The following is a 16,091-nucleotide window of genomic DNA, read 5'->3' as shown; positions in this document are numbered from 1 at the left end:
CAAGTAATTCACTCGCACACCAGATGGCGGTATGGCAATCTATTTAAATCACGCCTAGTCAAAATAAGATTACCTTGGGATGTCGAGTTGGGTCGGTTGGCTGAGCACATGCCACTTAACCACAATGCCATTGGGTCAAAGCCAGCCACCACATGCTGCTATCATTGTCCTTTCTCCTGTGGCCCTCCACCATAAGTCATCCAAAAAAGCAGAAATGCCATAAAAATCTCAGGACATTATGAAGTGAATCATTGCATAATACACATGTGTTTATTGGTGTCCATGATGAATAAAAAAATTAAAAAGAAGTTGCTTTTATTTACTTCAAAAGTGGAAGAAAGCCTAACTGTACACAGCATAAAGTGCTAAAAAGCCCCTATTGCATAAGTATACATGTAACATCTTAATAACCACCCAAATAATCTAAACTGCTTAATAAAGTAACCCCCGCCTCCAAATCATCAGTTTCAAATGGATAATCTATTCACAGTGTACGCAACATGGTGTTGTCATCAGTGGTATGCAAGTCATTGGGCAATACGTGGGAAAATGTACAACATTGTAGACTTCCTCTGAGCGCTGGATTTATAAATGATGGGATAGGAGAGACTAAGCATACACTGAAGAGGTTATATCAAGAAAAAAAAAATCACAACGTTTTTGGTAGTCGAGATTGCTTCAGAGCAGGTTTGCAAGTCAGTTAGGCATTTCTGCTGTCTCAACCCTCCCTTTCAAAAAAACAAAACAAAAACACCTTTTATGGCTCATTTAATGTTTTACCTGTAACTCACCCCTTGACATGTACAAGCTTTTCTCAATTAGATTAAAACACATTGAAAGGAAATACAGTGCTTGGCTTGGATAAGAGCAACTTGTGAAATTGACAAAAAAAAAAAAAAAATGTAACGAGTAAGTTTGTCCATGAAACCCAGGAAGGAAACAGCCTGCTAACACCATAAACCAGGCCAACAGTATATACTGTTATGAATATGAAATGTAAGAGTCTTTGGTATCGTATGGTCACCAGTGATATATGAACTTTTCTTATGTGATGCAGTGTGCGACTTGTTCATCCACACTGGATTGAAAAGACTGGCACTCAGAAAGTGTTTGTATGACAACACACCTTTGGGAGTGGATGCATGGCTCAGTATATGTCCCTTTGAATTCCTCCCCTCCCGGCTCACATTTAGCAGAAGATGTTGTCAGTACTTCCTGTGGCCCCAGAGCACATGAGTGCGTCATGATTCCCCACTCTGACAGAACTCCTGTCGGAGCAGCTTCAGCAGCTCCCTCGTTACAGGGATGATGTCTCCCAAGTGGACGTCACAATTGGACGCTGCCCGACGTGCTACTGGTCACAGCTTCTGCCTGAGTGACTGATTTGGGGCTCAACTTATCATGTCACCATTAGATATCTCAACCTGGCATTGATAAGCATGGATGTGTACCATTACCTGCTCCAGAGTCCAGTCAACTACAAGTCATTTTTGTAATTTTCTTATAACCACATGTCAGGTTACCATAGTGATAACCATTCATGCTTTGCCCTAGTGGTTTTCTGGTCTAAATGACTCAAATCACTTCACATGGATGTCCATATGGCCTAATATCTCACTCTAAATAGGCTGACTGAATGTGTTAGTCGGCCTGTTTGTTTGGAAAACACACAGTCCTGGTTGGCAGGTCTATCTCTCTCTCTGTCTGTTCTTGGAGAGTCCACAACATCACACTGGTGGCTCTATCTGCATGCTTGTGTGCTTGGCAGGTCTGCTGCATTAGCAGGTGTATCTGGCTGTCTTTCTGTCTGCCTGGCAGCTCCATCATACTGGCTTTGGAGCCTTTGGCTGTCTCTGTTATCAGACATATCGCTTGCAACTTTGTTTTTTTGATTTGTTTGTGGTGTATGAAAGTCTGGCCTGCAGTCAGGGGATCTAGTTGTTATTTATGTGTGTGCAAGTGCTTTTGTGTGCCTGACAAGATACCAAACACTCTGCTAACATGCTAATTGATATATCAGAGTAATATAAACTGATATTAGAACCATCTGTTGTTTGGTCTGTTATGGGGTCCCAACAAAGAAAAAGAGCTCAAAATGAACAATGCGATGATATTGGTACCCTTTTTTTATTCTCCTAATGGGAAATATGTAATTAGAAATTTAGAGGGATAGAGAAAAATCATCTTTCAGTTGGTGGTAATGTATTCCCTTTTTATAGCTTTGGTAATATTGGAGTGGCTAGGCTGGCTAAGTTTGGTTTTTCAGGAGGCAAATGGGAGGACTACACCCCATTTCATACATTTGTATTACTAAAAGCAGAGTTTTTGGAGCAGAACATCGAATCAAATGTTTAGTTAAATTCATAGAAAAGAATACGGACCAAATGAAAGCAGTACATCCTTGGAGGGTGTTTAATTTCAGGAGCCACAGGCAGAGTTTACACGGATTTATCCTAAATCGACTTCCCCCTTGCCTCAGCAAAACAGCTGCTCAGTTCCTCTACTATCTGCAGCCCCTCTGGTGGCCTCAAAGTGATTGGAATATTTTTTTTAAATACAAGATTGACAGCAGAGCAGTTATTTTCCAAAACAAGACAATTGTAAGCTAAACGAAGTTCCATCAAATTGTACAAATATTTGCCCTGCTAGGGAAAACTGACAAGAAACTGTTCACAGACCCCAATAGAAGCTTCCAGACTGCCTATTACAGATATGCAGTTTATTTCCATGGAGGGTTCAAGCGTCAGAGTGAAAATTCACTTTCAAAGGCCATTCTAACCCATCAAGAAAACTTCTAAGGAGAAAAACACTGACTGGCAAATCCTGCTGAGCCTCAAAACCTGTTGCAGTAGCAGCTTCATTTTCAGGCTTGGTAATCCTTTTCCTGTGACTGACCCCACGGGATGGAACTAAAGCCCGAGCACATCACTGTAAGCAAGATTGACAGCCAACCTATGTCCTCTTTCATAACTTTTATTAATCGAGTGCTCCTTTGCTCCTGATGTTACATTGTTGCCTGTGTGTTCGTCTTCTGAACCATCTTTGGTGTGGACTAAATTACCTCAACATCTATTGGATGGATTGCCTAGTGATTTTGGTACAGATATATATGGAGCCCTGATAAGTGATACTAAGTATTTTAGATAGCCTGTGGCTTTTTCCACAAGCTAGTTTTTTATTTATCCAGTAAAATATAGCCACATCCCCTAGTTTTAAAATGTAGGTTCACATTTATGGGTTTGAATGAAATTGTTTGCCATGAAAATTGGTCTTACTTTTGTTTCACTAAGGAGGAATGAACAATGAATTATACATTTAATTAACTTTTTTTTAAATCCAGCAGTTCTTTGATGTTATGCTATTTGGCATGTGTATAATGCTTACCTGCAAATCTACCATAGTGAGTATGATAAGTGCTAAGTTTAGCATCAGCATGTATGAATTGTCATTACGCATGGTTGTATGATGTTTTAAGGCACTGCAGAGCTAAGCTTAATGCTAAGAACAGTATTATACCCAAACATTCAAATATCAGTAATTTTTCATCTTTTTTTCTTGCAGAGTAGATATGAAGTTTCCTCCCAGCAAGCTACGGGACACTTGGTCCACAATGTGAGCCGTTTTCGACTGCTGGAGGAGAGAAACAGAGCTCTCAGGCTTGAGGTTGCCACGCTACGCCAAGAGAAACAGCAGTATAGGAAACTGGTAAACTTTCCACTCCCACCACCACACTTTTGTCTTTTTTCTCTGAAGAACACAATTTCGTCTCTCACCCTCTTTTACTATAACCATTTTAAATTACATGTATTTTTGCCTGCACATGGGTATATACTGTACATATAAATCTCCTATTGAATTGAAAACATTGAGACGTGATTATCATGACAGTATGCATGTAAGGAGTTCAGTGATTCACTTTATTCAAGTCCCTGTTGCAGCTTTTATTCTTCAAGGACGTAGCGGTGTGACTCGCATGGCCCTGTGTACATATACTCCCTCTGATTGGTCTTTGTTATGCAGACATGTGTAATGTGGTGTAAAATGGTTAGTGTGGTTAGGTGTGTTTTGTGCATGGGAGTGTTGTGTGCGTGTGTGGGGCCATGTGTGTTTTCCTTGCACTATGTATGTTCATGCATGCATTTGTGTGGTTAGTCCTTTGGAGGCCTCCCCCAGGTGGTCTCCGATGGCAAGGTGTGCGAGTCGTTGTCTTGGCAACACGCCCATTTGCAGGAGTGTGGACAGACTGGCAAAGGGGAACTGACATAACATAATGGCTGCTTCTGTTATAATCCTCTATGGCTTGACATTAGTTTTAGTAAGGAGAAAACATGCATGCTACAGTCGGCATTTTCAAACGGTTTAAAGGTTTAGTTCAGTGTAGCTTTCAGGCTTAAACAGTCAGTCATTTGGTCTGTGAATGGATGCAGTCGCTTTTTGCTCATTCATTTGGTATAGAAGCATACCTGAGTTCATATCTGAGAAACCAGTGTGGACCGAAACAACAAAAATAATTTGATAAAGTTATTTATCATTATTTTGCCTCCATAAGTCAATATATGATGACTACACAAAAATGAATAAGCCATATAGAAATAACATTATGTAAAAATCTTTCCCAGTAACCACTGGGCACTCTCCTTTCACTACATGACATGAAATCGCTTAAAACACAGCACAATGTTTTACATTTTAAAATGTTCTCTCTTTTTATCTGATAACGTTAACACCTTTCTGTTTATGGAGGAATTTATGACAACCTGCACAGTGGGTTATTTTGTCCATCTTCACAGCCAAGATCCTTGGCACAAACCTCGTCTGTCACCAAAGCTAACATGCTGTAGTCAGCAACATAACTCAATAATGTTATGTAATTATGTATGTGTGTGTGCGTGTTTGTGTGTGTTTTTCGTATACGAGGATATACTGTTGGAGATGGTCCAGCTGGGTGCCTTGCAGTCTTTCTGCTGTCACTGCTGACAGCCACACTATCACAGACTGCATTATGGTCATTCATGCAAAGACAGACTCAGCTATGGCTCAGTTAGACTCAGAGAAGCTCAGTCATGAGAGTGGGCTTGCTCATGCAGATATACTCCATCCATACACCTATTGAAAGAAACAAAGCACATGTCCCTGAATCACATTTGAACTTAACTGCTAAATTAGTTTTTTCCGTTCAGTTTAATTAGGTAAAGGAAAATGTCGTAAAAATAAATCTGTAATTATAAACAGCTCTTGATGCTTATCAAATGTACAGCCTGGCTGAATGGAGTGTTCAAAATAAGCTTTGTAAAACCTGGAATAAAACACTCATTAGAAGGAAGATATAAGATTAAGAGAGATTCTGTTACAAAACACACACCAGATGGCTGATTAGCCAGCTATTTAGTTATGGTTTTAATGGAAGGCTTCCAGGCGCTGACTGCACAATATATACGTTTTCATTATAAAACACATCACATATCTAGTCACTTATCAGCAGCATGCTATGGCTATCCTCAGTTTTTTTAAATAAACATTACTTGTATAAAAGCAGTTATAATCAGGGTTTTTTCACCAGGTTGCCGTTAGAGACATACAATGAATGCTTATCTTGCTCCGTATGTGCTGGATGTGTAAATAGACGTCTGTTCACCATGTCAACACAAGAGGTGCTGAAATGTCAGTGAAGTTTCCACACCCAGATCAATGAAACTGCAGCTCCTTTTTCATGTTATTCCTCTGTACTTAGGTAATTGTGCTTGGTTTTGCTGTAGGCAATAGTAAATGCCTAAAATCTACCACTCCGTGCTCTATCATTTAATCCTTGTTGTATCATTGAGAATGAATTGCATGGGGCTAGATTCTCTTGTCTCTGTGTGTTTTTCCAATTCACTTGTTGTTTTGCTCCCGAAATGGCAAGAAAAAATACTGAGAGGGTGGACGGCTTCCTAGAAAAACAAACAAACAAAAAGCCTTAGACCGGTTGCCTGGAAACAATCTGTGACGGACAGTCGGCGAAGGGTACCTTAGGTGAAGAATGACCTTCTGTGTGTTGTGCGGCTGCTGCTAAAAGGCCACAGCTGTCTCCCTGGACACCATCCCCATGGCAACGTTTGTGTACTGCTAGCAGCTGGCCCACTCAGATGATAGTCCTCATGATGATATGGGCTGTCCAACTGCGACAAGAACAACAACTAATCAATAATCCCTAATAGCCGGGTTGTCTCAGCTGACCCAGTAATCTCATTTTCAACTCCCTCTAATCAAGGACGCACCGAAAAACCGGGGTTAATAGTAGTCTAGTGTAATGTAACACAAATCAGCTGGAATAATTCCTCCACCGCCCACAGGATATTCAGAAAATTCACATTGTTTTGACTCACAGGGCTGTTTTAACAACTGGTATTAGACAGTGTGTGTTTAAGCCGAGTTTTCTATTATTTTCTTAATTAAGTTGATCTTAAACAGTGTTATCAGATGGCGTGAGTTGGCTCTATACAACTACATTACACATCTACAATTAGCTTTACCCTTTAGAAAATCGGTCAGAAAAGAACAATGTATTTAAGTTTTTTTCTTACTGTATCACTTAGGCTACTGTGCGTAACGTGAACAAAGCGATGAAACCAATGGGTCAAGGTTTGTAGATTTTCCCGTTAAGAGAGAATCTCAAAGGGCTGCTATGACCTGCAGGGTGACGGATCAGTTAGATCCTTTGTTTGTGCTAAAATGTGTCGATTGCGCCTTTTTTGAAAATAATAATAACCATACCCAAGTCACTGTATTCTATTAGATAACAGCCTAATAGTTCATTCAGCAAGCAGTGAAAACGTGCTAGCAGATTAGCGTGCTAGTTGTAGTGTTTGCTTTGATCGCGGGATCCTCAAATTGCAAGTTGAAGCAGCCTCCCATCTGTGAGCCTCTTTGTTTTTACATTTATCTCTGCTCTTTGCCGTCTCTCACTTCTCAATTCTCTGGCTTTGTACCCCATAACTTCCACGTCTTTCCCTTCTCTCGACTCTGCTAATACATTTGTCCTCTCTGTCGTCTCCATCGTTCCCACCCTCCCTCTTACTTCCTGTCCTAACCTCCTTAGTGCGTCCACCCACTGTTCTGGCCTGTGCAGCGTCATGCCTGCAGTCATCTAAGCAGATTAGATGGATATCAGAGAGGCCATGCCAGCATGTTATCACATTTCTGACCTTTTCTGAGAAATTAGTTATACTTTCTTTTTGATAGTGAGTGAATAATATATCGTGATAAAACCAATTTCATGTTAGTTTTCCTATGATCATTATAAACTTAAAACCCACAGACACAATGTAACGCTGCCACAGTCTGATCACTCCTGGTTTCCTTACTGTTCCAGAAAGGACTACACCATTCACTATTATAACGGAACTACTCATAATGACCGTATAAAGTTATTTACAATATATATATATTATTCTTCAGAGTTATTATGACAAATAATCAGCATAACCATAACTATAAATGTTCCTCACAGAGCTGCTTCCTTGGCAACTGCAGCTTACGTCCTTCTTTGACTTGGAGCTGCCTATAGAAATCACAGTTAAACAAATCTTACCAATAATGGTTACAGAGATGCGTAGTTACATAAATGTCCAGCATTGGCTTGCTTTCAGAGCATGCACTGACGCGAAAACAAATTTGCCGTCCATCCTGTGAGAGCACTGAATCATATTGGCTTTAAAACTGCAGTGGAAAATAAATTCTGTTGCATCAGAAGGAAAATGAAAATGTGCTAAAAATATCGCACTGTCAAAATGTAGGGCCCTCCTGGATTAATTGAAAATCCCCTTAACCGGATTAAATCATTTTTTTAGGGGCTAACTGTTGTATACCCACACTCGCACATACACACGCATGGACACACATGAACCCCCCACACATAAGCTGATGTCAATACGATATAATTACTCATTGTGACAGGGAAGTGTAGGCAGTGTGATAGCAAGTGTGTTCTGTGTTGTAGTTAAAGGCTAAAAGCTGTGAATCTGTGAGGATTACAGTTGGAACTGAGTGAAAATGGAATAATGAGTTGCATGGGGATAAAATTGAGCCTCACAATTATTGCATGTAGAATTTTAAGTTTGGGTTGTGTTCTCAGAAAACGTTATATCAAAGCAGTATCTGAGCGGGTGTGGAGTAAATGAACAGAAATGATGCTGGTAATTTCACCCCCTGTAGCTTTCGACGGTTGCTGTTAAATGTTTCTAGGAAGAAACAAGCCTGTGGTTACAATAGATTTATTTCAGCCATTCATTGCTTAATTGGTCGGTAGAGGTCCACCAGATCGCAACCTGCTTTCCATTCAATTAGGTTGTAATGTATTACTCCTTCATGATGATTTGTAACAACATTGGGATTCCTTAACTTATCATTTAGCACCACTATAGGTTAACAATATTATTTTGCAGCACTCTGCAAAAGAACAAGAACAGGTCCTTTTGTCATCTCCACCCAACTGCCCACATATTTTACATCACATTGAGCAACTGGGAGGGGACTCCTGAAAGAAATCCCAACAGGAAGAACTGCCATCATGAAGTGGAACTTGTGAGACAAAGCCACAGCAATGCAAAGATGGAGACAAAAAGGCCCGACTACCGATTACCCCTGTGCACACTGCACCAAAGTATGTGGTTTGCCATCTTAAGACACACAACTTAAACGACCCATCCTCAATAGTCACACTTGCCTCGAATAACAGACATTTGAAAACATTTTTTTAAATGATATTCAGACAAGGTAAAAAAAACAGTTTTTAAATAGTGGCACTTCTGATAAAAAGTTACACAACAGAACAAAAATAATGTTAACCCATTTAATTTGGACTACTGCAGTGAAACAAATATACATTTTAATGCCCCTACATGGAATAGAAAATAACGTATGCGTATACATGCTTTATATATACTTGACATATACTCAGTGTATGAGGACATGTACCTTGTTATATTGAATTTAAAATAAATGAAGGGACTGAGGACAACTTTAAAGCACCAAATTACAGTAAAATACACTTTCATCATTTTTACTTTTCAACATGTTACCTTTCTATGATCTGTCATCAAACCATTTGAACAGTGACTTGTCCGCTAACGCTTTAATTTATAAATGAATACCATCAACATCATTGTTTAATGTGTGTATGTTAGTAAATCAATAAAGACCCTGTTCAATTAGTGTCATGGGCTAAGACGGGCTGCAGAGAAGAGGAGGGAGGGTCTGTCCGGCAGCAGCCAGCATCATGCAGGCTGTCATTTCAGTCAATTTGGCAGACAAGCAGGAAGTATCCAGACTGTGGCTGTACAGGGAAGCTTTCCAAAAAAATCATCCCTATTCGTATCCCAGACTCCAAGATGTCTGTTTCCGGTTGCCAGCGATACCTCTCCTCCCAACAGTAGCTTGTGATGTAGCTGATGGTTGTTGCAGTGGAGCTGGCTGATTAATTCAACAGAGAGGATTTCTGCAGATCGCTGCACACGCGTACAGCTCGCAAGAGAAAGAGAGAGAGGGGGGGAGGGGGGGGGGGGAAATTGAGCAAAGGAAGAGCGAACGGCAGCGCGTAAGAGAAAAGGAGAAAATGATGGAGGAAGGGTGTTAAGGAGGAGGGTCTTCGGGGGTGGGGAGGATAGGATAGAGAGAGTATGTGGAGAGGGGGCGGAGGAAAGAGGAAGAGAGAGAGAGAGAGAGAGAGAGAGGGAGAGACACGCAGGCCCCGGAGCTGCTACTGATGCTGCTGATGCTGCTGCAGCCGTTTGACAATTCCCCACCCAGAGAGAGCAGGGAAGAAGGGAGGAGATCAGAGCAAGAAGGAGTAAGCGACACCTCAGTCAAGATGCTCCTGTGCTAGCCAACACGCACGGTAATTACCAATCCTTTATCACCACTGTGCTTCCTCTTTACAGCCGCTGTATTTCTCCGCATCATTGACTCGGTTGAGTTTGTGTTTGATTTAGCTCTGTTGAGTCCTATATATAGTGCACAGGGTTAGCATAGCCAAGCAGCTGGGGAGAAGCTGTCTGTGCAGCTGCTGCAGGAGGAGACAGACATCCACACAGAGGTGGGAAGCAGAGAAGGATTTGTACATTTTGTGTCTTCCGGGACTTAATGAGGATAAGGCGACCTCCGGATCTCTGCTTCTTGACTGTAGCAGGGCCACCTGTTTGGAGATGTGTGGGTGTGTGCCGTGTGTGTCGAAGGGTGGGGGTGGGGTTACGGCAAATGGGTCTAATGAGGCGTTTGTAGCTTGGAAAGGTTAGTATGTGCATGTGAAAATGTGTGTGCACATGGATTATTTAGTAAAGTGTAAGAATGCACTGCCTTTTGACTGCTGTCAAAAGATGAATGTAATCTTAATGCAGTACGTGGGCACATGCTAGCGGTATATGTTAAACAGTGTATGTAGACACATGTTCACATGGGCGCTTGGACACACTGGGAGAGAGACAAATGTGTGGTGCTTTGTCAAACAAATTGATTTTGTGTGTGTGCTTTGACGTGGTCGGCCCCTGTAACCTGAGCTTTTCCTGGTTCCTGCCTGCTCAGGGGTTGCCAGGTGTTGGTGATGAATATTAACCCACTCATGGCTGATTGACACTCTCTAGATATTTAACATCATGAGGCAGTTGCCATATATGTTTGTGTTTATGTGCGTGGCAAGCTGGTCTATTCTATAAACTTATTTGCTGTATATTACGTTGCTAAAAGTCATGCAGTACATTACAACCACACTTCAATTCTTACCTTGTAGGATGTAGTTTGTGTTGCGAACACAAACTACATCCTGTATCCCGTTTTGACAGAGGACAGGGTAGAAATGGCAGGGATTGAAGCCATGACAATATGGTGTGAACTGTAAGCAATCAACAACCATTGTACTCGGGTAAGAAGTGTATCTAATATTTTTGGATTCTTCAATCATGTTGCAGCCCATTAAGTATCTGTTGTCTTTGTGTTGTCTCCTCGCTTAAAACAAAAATATTGCTTCTGTAAAACATAAAACACATCACTTCCTATGTGTTTTGTTGGAACAAGGTGTCTGAAGCAGGTGCCTGGAGCTTTAAAAGCTTTACTACTGGTATCAATAACCATTTATATTGGTGAAAAGTTTGAAAAGACATAGATGGCAAGTAAAACACTGGGCAAAGTTATGCTCAAACTTCAGTATAAAACACTTCACGGAAGTTTCTTATCATGTCCCAATGTCATCCTTTCATGATAGTAAAGTCCTAAGTTTCAAGCAAGTTTTGAGAATTTGTTTCCTCAATTAGTAGAATGTAAGTTGGTTTTATCAGGTCAAAGTAGTTGAAACGGGAGATAAATGGTCAGAGAAATGATCAACAACTACTTCCTCTGTTGCATTGAGTTGTGTTAAAACAAGTGTGTGTGTGAAGGTTGGAATATACAGAGTGTATATGCCTATGTTTGAGTGAATGGATGTCTGGATGGGTGGGACCAAAGGGGAAATATGGAGGAGAGAGAAATAATTGGTGCTTAGTATCTTATGCATCATCTTGCTTTGTCTGTGCGGTGTTACTTTCCGTCTGTGATCTCATTTCTCTCCTTTTCCTGGTTTTACCAAAGGTACACATAGTGTATTAGGATTTATAAGGAACATTTTACACACTCCCCTAATCGTGCTCCTCTTGCACAATCCTCCCATTTCTTCTTCCACTTTTCCCTCTCCATGCGGCAGACTGGTTGCAGTGCCAGCTGTTGTTCAGTTGGATGCCAGAGGGCGAGAAGGAGAGAGGGGAGGAAAAAAAGATAGAAATGAAACTTGTGTTTTCAGTCTCATGGCTGATTTCCTTGCAGCTCTCCTGAGATTATCAGTGAGTCTGGCAGTCAAAAGACTCCCTCCTTGACTAATCAAAAATGTTTCTTGAGACATGCAGGCACTGCAATAATCCCCGTACAGAAGCAGCCTTTCTGGGTGTGGCAGCACATAATAAACACATAATGTACACTAACTTATGGAGAAAAGACGGTTAAAGATCAGCATACCTACCATGTGCGTTACACACAGACAATGGCACGTTTACACATTTACTCTTTACTCTCTATTACATGCCTCCGTACACACTCCCCCACATTCACTGTATTATTAACTGAGTGTATCCATGCATGCACTGTACTCTACTACACATCCACCTCGTATAGAGTGGACTCCAAAATGTGACTTGATTTGTACAGTCCTTATTGGTCAGTGTGCACACTTGCTGTGCATCTTAGGTGTACTGACTGTTCATTCATCCTGCAGGTTTAAATAGCACATTGCAGGACCTGTATTCTGGCTTGCATTTAGATAATTCAAAGGGCATCAGATATGCTGCATGCGATACTTCATTGCTACTTTTTTTTTTTTTATCATCCTGACACTCCATACCTGAAAGAGAACAGTTTCTATAGCAACCCCCTCATCCCCTCCCCTCACACCCCACCCCTGTTGTGTGCCTGTGTGTGCGTGTGTGTGTGATTCTGTGTCTGTGTGCGCACGCAACATGTGTAGTCCCCAATGCGAGCGCATGCCTGAATATGAGTGAGTGCTGTATTGATTGCTAGCATGCATGCCATAAGTGTTGATGTCATTTAGCCAGCGGGGGAAGCAGAGAGGGAAACAATAAAGGAACATTTCCTCTGCACATTTCCTGGCAGCTTTTCAAGATACACAGAAGTTATATTAGAGAAAAGACACAGAACACTGCAGAGGGGAACCGCAAAAAGAGGAGGGTGGGGCACAGAAGGAAGGTGGAACAGAGGAAGTGTCGGTAGTAAATGGATGTCTGATTAAAGTCTAGATTAAAATACAGTTTAATATAACATATTTCAACAGATTGTTCATATTTTAGCACTTTCTTACCTGGTTGATTTGTTGTCATATGTATTTAATGTATAACAGATAGATGTATTCCAAGGCTTAACCACATGTATTTCTTCTTTTGCATCGTCATCACTTAACCATTAAGTATCAATTAAGGACAAGTGTCCTCTGGATGACATTACCAAAAGCCTATCATAAATCTATCGGTCTATTGATTCGAAAATGATAAAAGTAGGGTAGACATGTGGAGATTATCCGACTGAACAAAACATGATCCGTCTCTTAAATGTGTGTCAACCACAGACCTTATTTCCAGCTATTTTCCAAAATCCTATGGAGAAATTGCATTGCTTTTTTGTCGAAGGAACCCATGCGCAGCTTACTTCCGGGTTTTAGGACCCTATATGTGGCACTCTATATGACCCTGAACCAAGTTGTCCAATGTTAATAGTTGTAGGATAATAAAGCAGACCAATGTGCACTTAAAAAACGTACAATTTTAGTGTTCAGTTTGGTTTTGTACCGCTACATAATTTCAGCATGGCACTGCCAGGCGAGCTGAGCCCTTTAGCAAAGGAGCATGCCTAAAAAAAGGACTTTAATTCTGCAGCACTTATTGTCTCCCACTGTCTCCTGTACCTTTTTTTTAGGATGTCTTTTCTTCTTCCTTTTCAACTCCTTTCTGTCGAGATCACCCTTTTCTTTCAGTCTCTGCTCCTCTTAACTTCTTGATTGCCTGAATTAGTCTGCCTTTTGCGTCTTTCTTCCTTTCAGCCCACAGTGTTTTGTGTCTGGAATGGCTTGAATGATTAAACATAGGACAGGAGCCTTTGGTGGACTGAACACCAAGGGCAACTAGATGGAGGGAGACAGGAGGGAGACAGGAGGGAGGGCAGGGGAGAGTACACAATGTCAGACAGACCAGCCTGTTCGGATACAGATGACATGACAGGACCTGTGCTCCTGTAACTGTCACCTATCGCTCTGCGCCACTGAGTCCTGCTCACTTGAGACCTCAAACTCGGTCACATGCTTCCTGTTACAGGAGCCATTGTAGAATTTGAACCACTAAATCCTGACCAGCAATTCAAGTAGAAAAGTAAAGGACAATCACTTTCACATTTGTGGTTTTTATACAATCAAACCTTTTAAGTGTCTCGATGATGAGTTTCAGTTTTGGCCTCCGTAAATGACTTTTTTTAAATCCCAAAGTTTCATTGTCCAATTTTTTTGTTGAAACCAAAGTCGCTAAAAGATTATCTCATGGAGCTTTGCATGTTTTGTTCAAAGGCTAGCGATATAGTCATCATGGCAGCAGATTCATAGCTTTTTTTCCCATGTTGCACGGCAACTGCAATTGTTGCTCTTCTCGCAGGAGGAACCATTTCATAGCTTGTGCAATGTATGTGAAACAAATGGTTGTAAAATACATAAAGCTTGTTATCGTTTATTTATGTAAACCTTTTCAAATCAAATGTTATTAATCGCTTTGAGTGGAAAAAGTAAAACGGGAAGGAAAAAAGTAATAACAGTAACTGAAGAGCAATATATCCGTTGTATAGGAGTGACTAATACTCATGATCTAATTAAAGGAACAGTACAGTAGCCATTGGTTTTCTGACCTGAGAGTCAATTAAGAAATGTGCTCAGGAATGTGTAGTACCTGATAGATATCAACTAAAATATTATAATGAATTCTAAAATCTACTGGCAGTCGTGACATCAAACGAGACCAATACTTACATAACCCACTGCAAGGGTTTTGTCTTTGTTAGAGGACGGTGTTCAGCAAGAATCTGCTGATTAGAATAAAATACAAGTTTTATGCTGTTACCACTGCATTAATCATTTAGTTTGACCTTTTTCTTTGGATGAGATATCCATACAAAATATGCTATATAATGTATTTGTATAAATATAGATCTTGAATGTAAACCCTCATAGAAAGCAGTGGTGAGGAAACCTCTGCTGAGGCTCTGTCAGTGAATTTCTAGCATACTGTACATTTGAGCAACTGTGCAATGGGGTCAGATGTAAATTATTTAGTAGCTTGTGCAGTGTGTTTTGCTGCAGATTGGGGTCACGTGAATGTGTATTTGTGGGAATTGTGTGAATGTGTATGCACATATAGAATCATGTGGGGAATGTGTGTGCGTCCCTGACCCGGGTGGCGTTCGTGTGTTTGAGTCTTTTCATGGATTTGCTTGTGCTTGAGTGTTTATATACAGGCATGTGCGTGTGTGTGCGTGCACTTGTATTCTGAGCATTAAGTTCCATCCAAGCATTATGTGAGCATGAAGGTCCATCGAAGCACATGTAATCCCTAACCAGCTCTTGGGCTCCTCATTAGCATTGCACTGATCTTCCTACAAACTTATTTTCCAGCCCTCTGATATTCTCTGTGTGGCCTGAGGGAACAATAGGTCCTGTTCACATCAAATGTGTTATGTCATCAATGTGACTGGAAGCTTTGCTGCCCACGTCATGGGAGCCCTGTTTCACTCTCCCTGCCTGCTCCCTCAGTATGTACATACAACGCACACACACTCTTCAATTTGCACATTCACATGCCCTAATATTCCCCGTGGGGCATGTGTATTCTCCGGAGAGGCCAGCCTTTCCCCCCCCGAGGGCCCTCTTTATGAAGTACAGCTGGAGCACCTCTACATATCAGTCAAAGTGAATATGCTCACATGGGCTCTGTTTTCCTCCCTGGCCTTGTTAGGAGCACTTTCAGATTGGATTTACATCCAGATAGGAGAGATTGCAGTTTCTCTGGCAACAAATGTAGCTTCAATTTTAAATGATGTCCCCTGAAAGTTGATAATCATGAAAGTACAATATCTGGATGTCATTGAAATGGCGATCTTAGATAATAATGCAAATTGCAATTGTTAAGAAAACTTGAAAACATAGCTACTTTCCCGCGATGTGGGACTACATCTTGACTTTATTTGACATACCTATATGTTAACATGCATCCCTGCGACCTATGGAGACACACAAGCAAACACTGTATAAACTCTATAAACTCTATATATATATATATAAACACATACATTACACAGGCAGGAACATTACAGAACCCAGGCAGCGCTCGCATGAGTAACAGGAGAAGAGACAGAGGAGGTTGAAGAGTGAGGTGAATGAGGATGTGTGTTACGTGGAGGAGAAGTTAATCTCTCCTGGCGGTAGCGCCGGCCTCTCCCTGCCTCTCCTCTGTCTTCTCTCCTCCATAAAACTCTGGTTTGTCTCCTGC

At 41.1% G+C, this 16,091-nt stretch overlaps 1 protein-coding gene across 1 annotated transcript in view; it reads left to right on the top strand.

The window, feature by feature from the left end:
- Window positions 1–16,091, top strand: part of LOC117476268 (RIMS-binding protein 2-like) — a 58,512-nt gene that overhangs the window by 5,168 nt on the left and 37,253 nt on the right. Inside the window, 1 exon segment of the mRNA XM_034122664.1 lies at window positions 3,562–3,705. Within this exon segment, the coding sequence (XP_033978555.1) occupies window positions 3,562–3,705 (144 nt within the window).

This window comes from Trematomus bernacchii, unplaced genomic scaffold (assembly GCF_902827165.1).
Source record: "Trematomus bernacchii unplaced genomic scaffold, fTreBer1.1, whole genome shotgun sequence".
In the NCBI taxonomy this organism is placed as follows: domain Eukaryota; kingdom Metazoa; phylum Chordata; class Actinopteri; order Perciformes; family Nototheniidae; genus Trematomus; species Trematomus bernacchii.
Note: the sequence above shows the minus strand (reverse complement) of the source record. Positions and strands in the feature narration are given on the sequence as shown.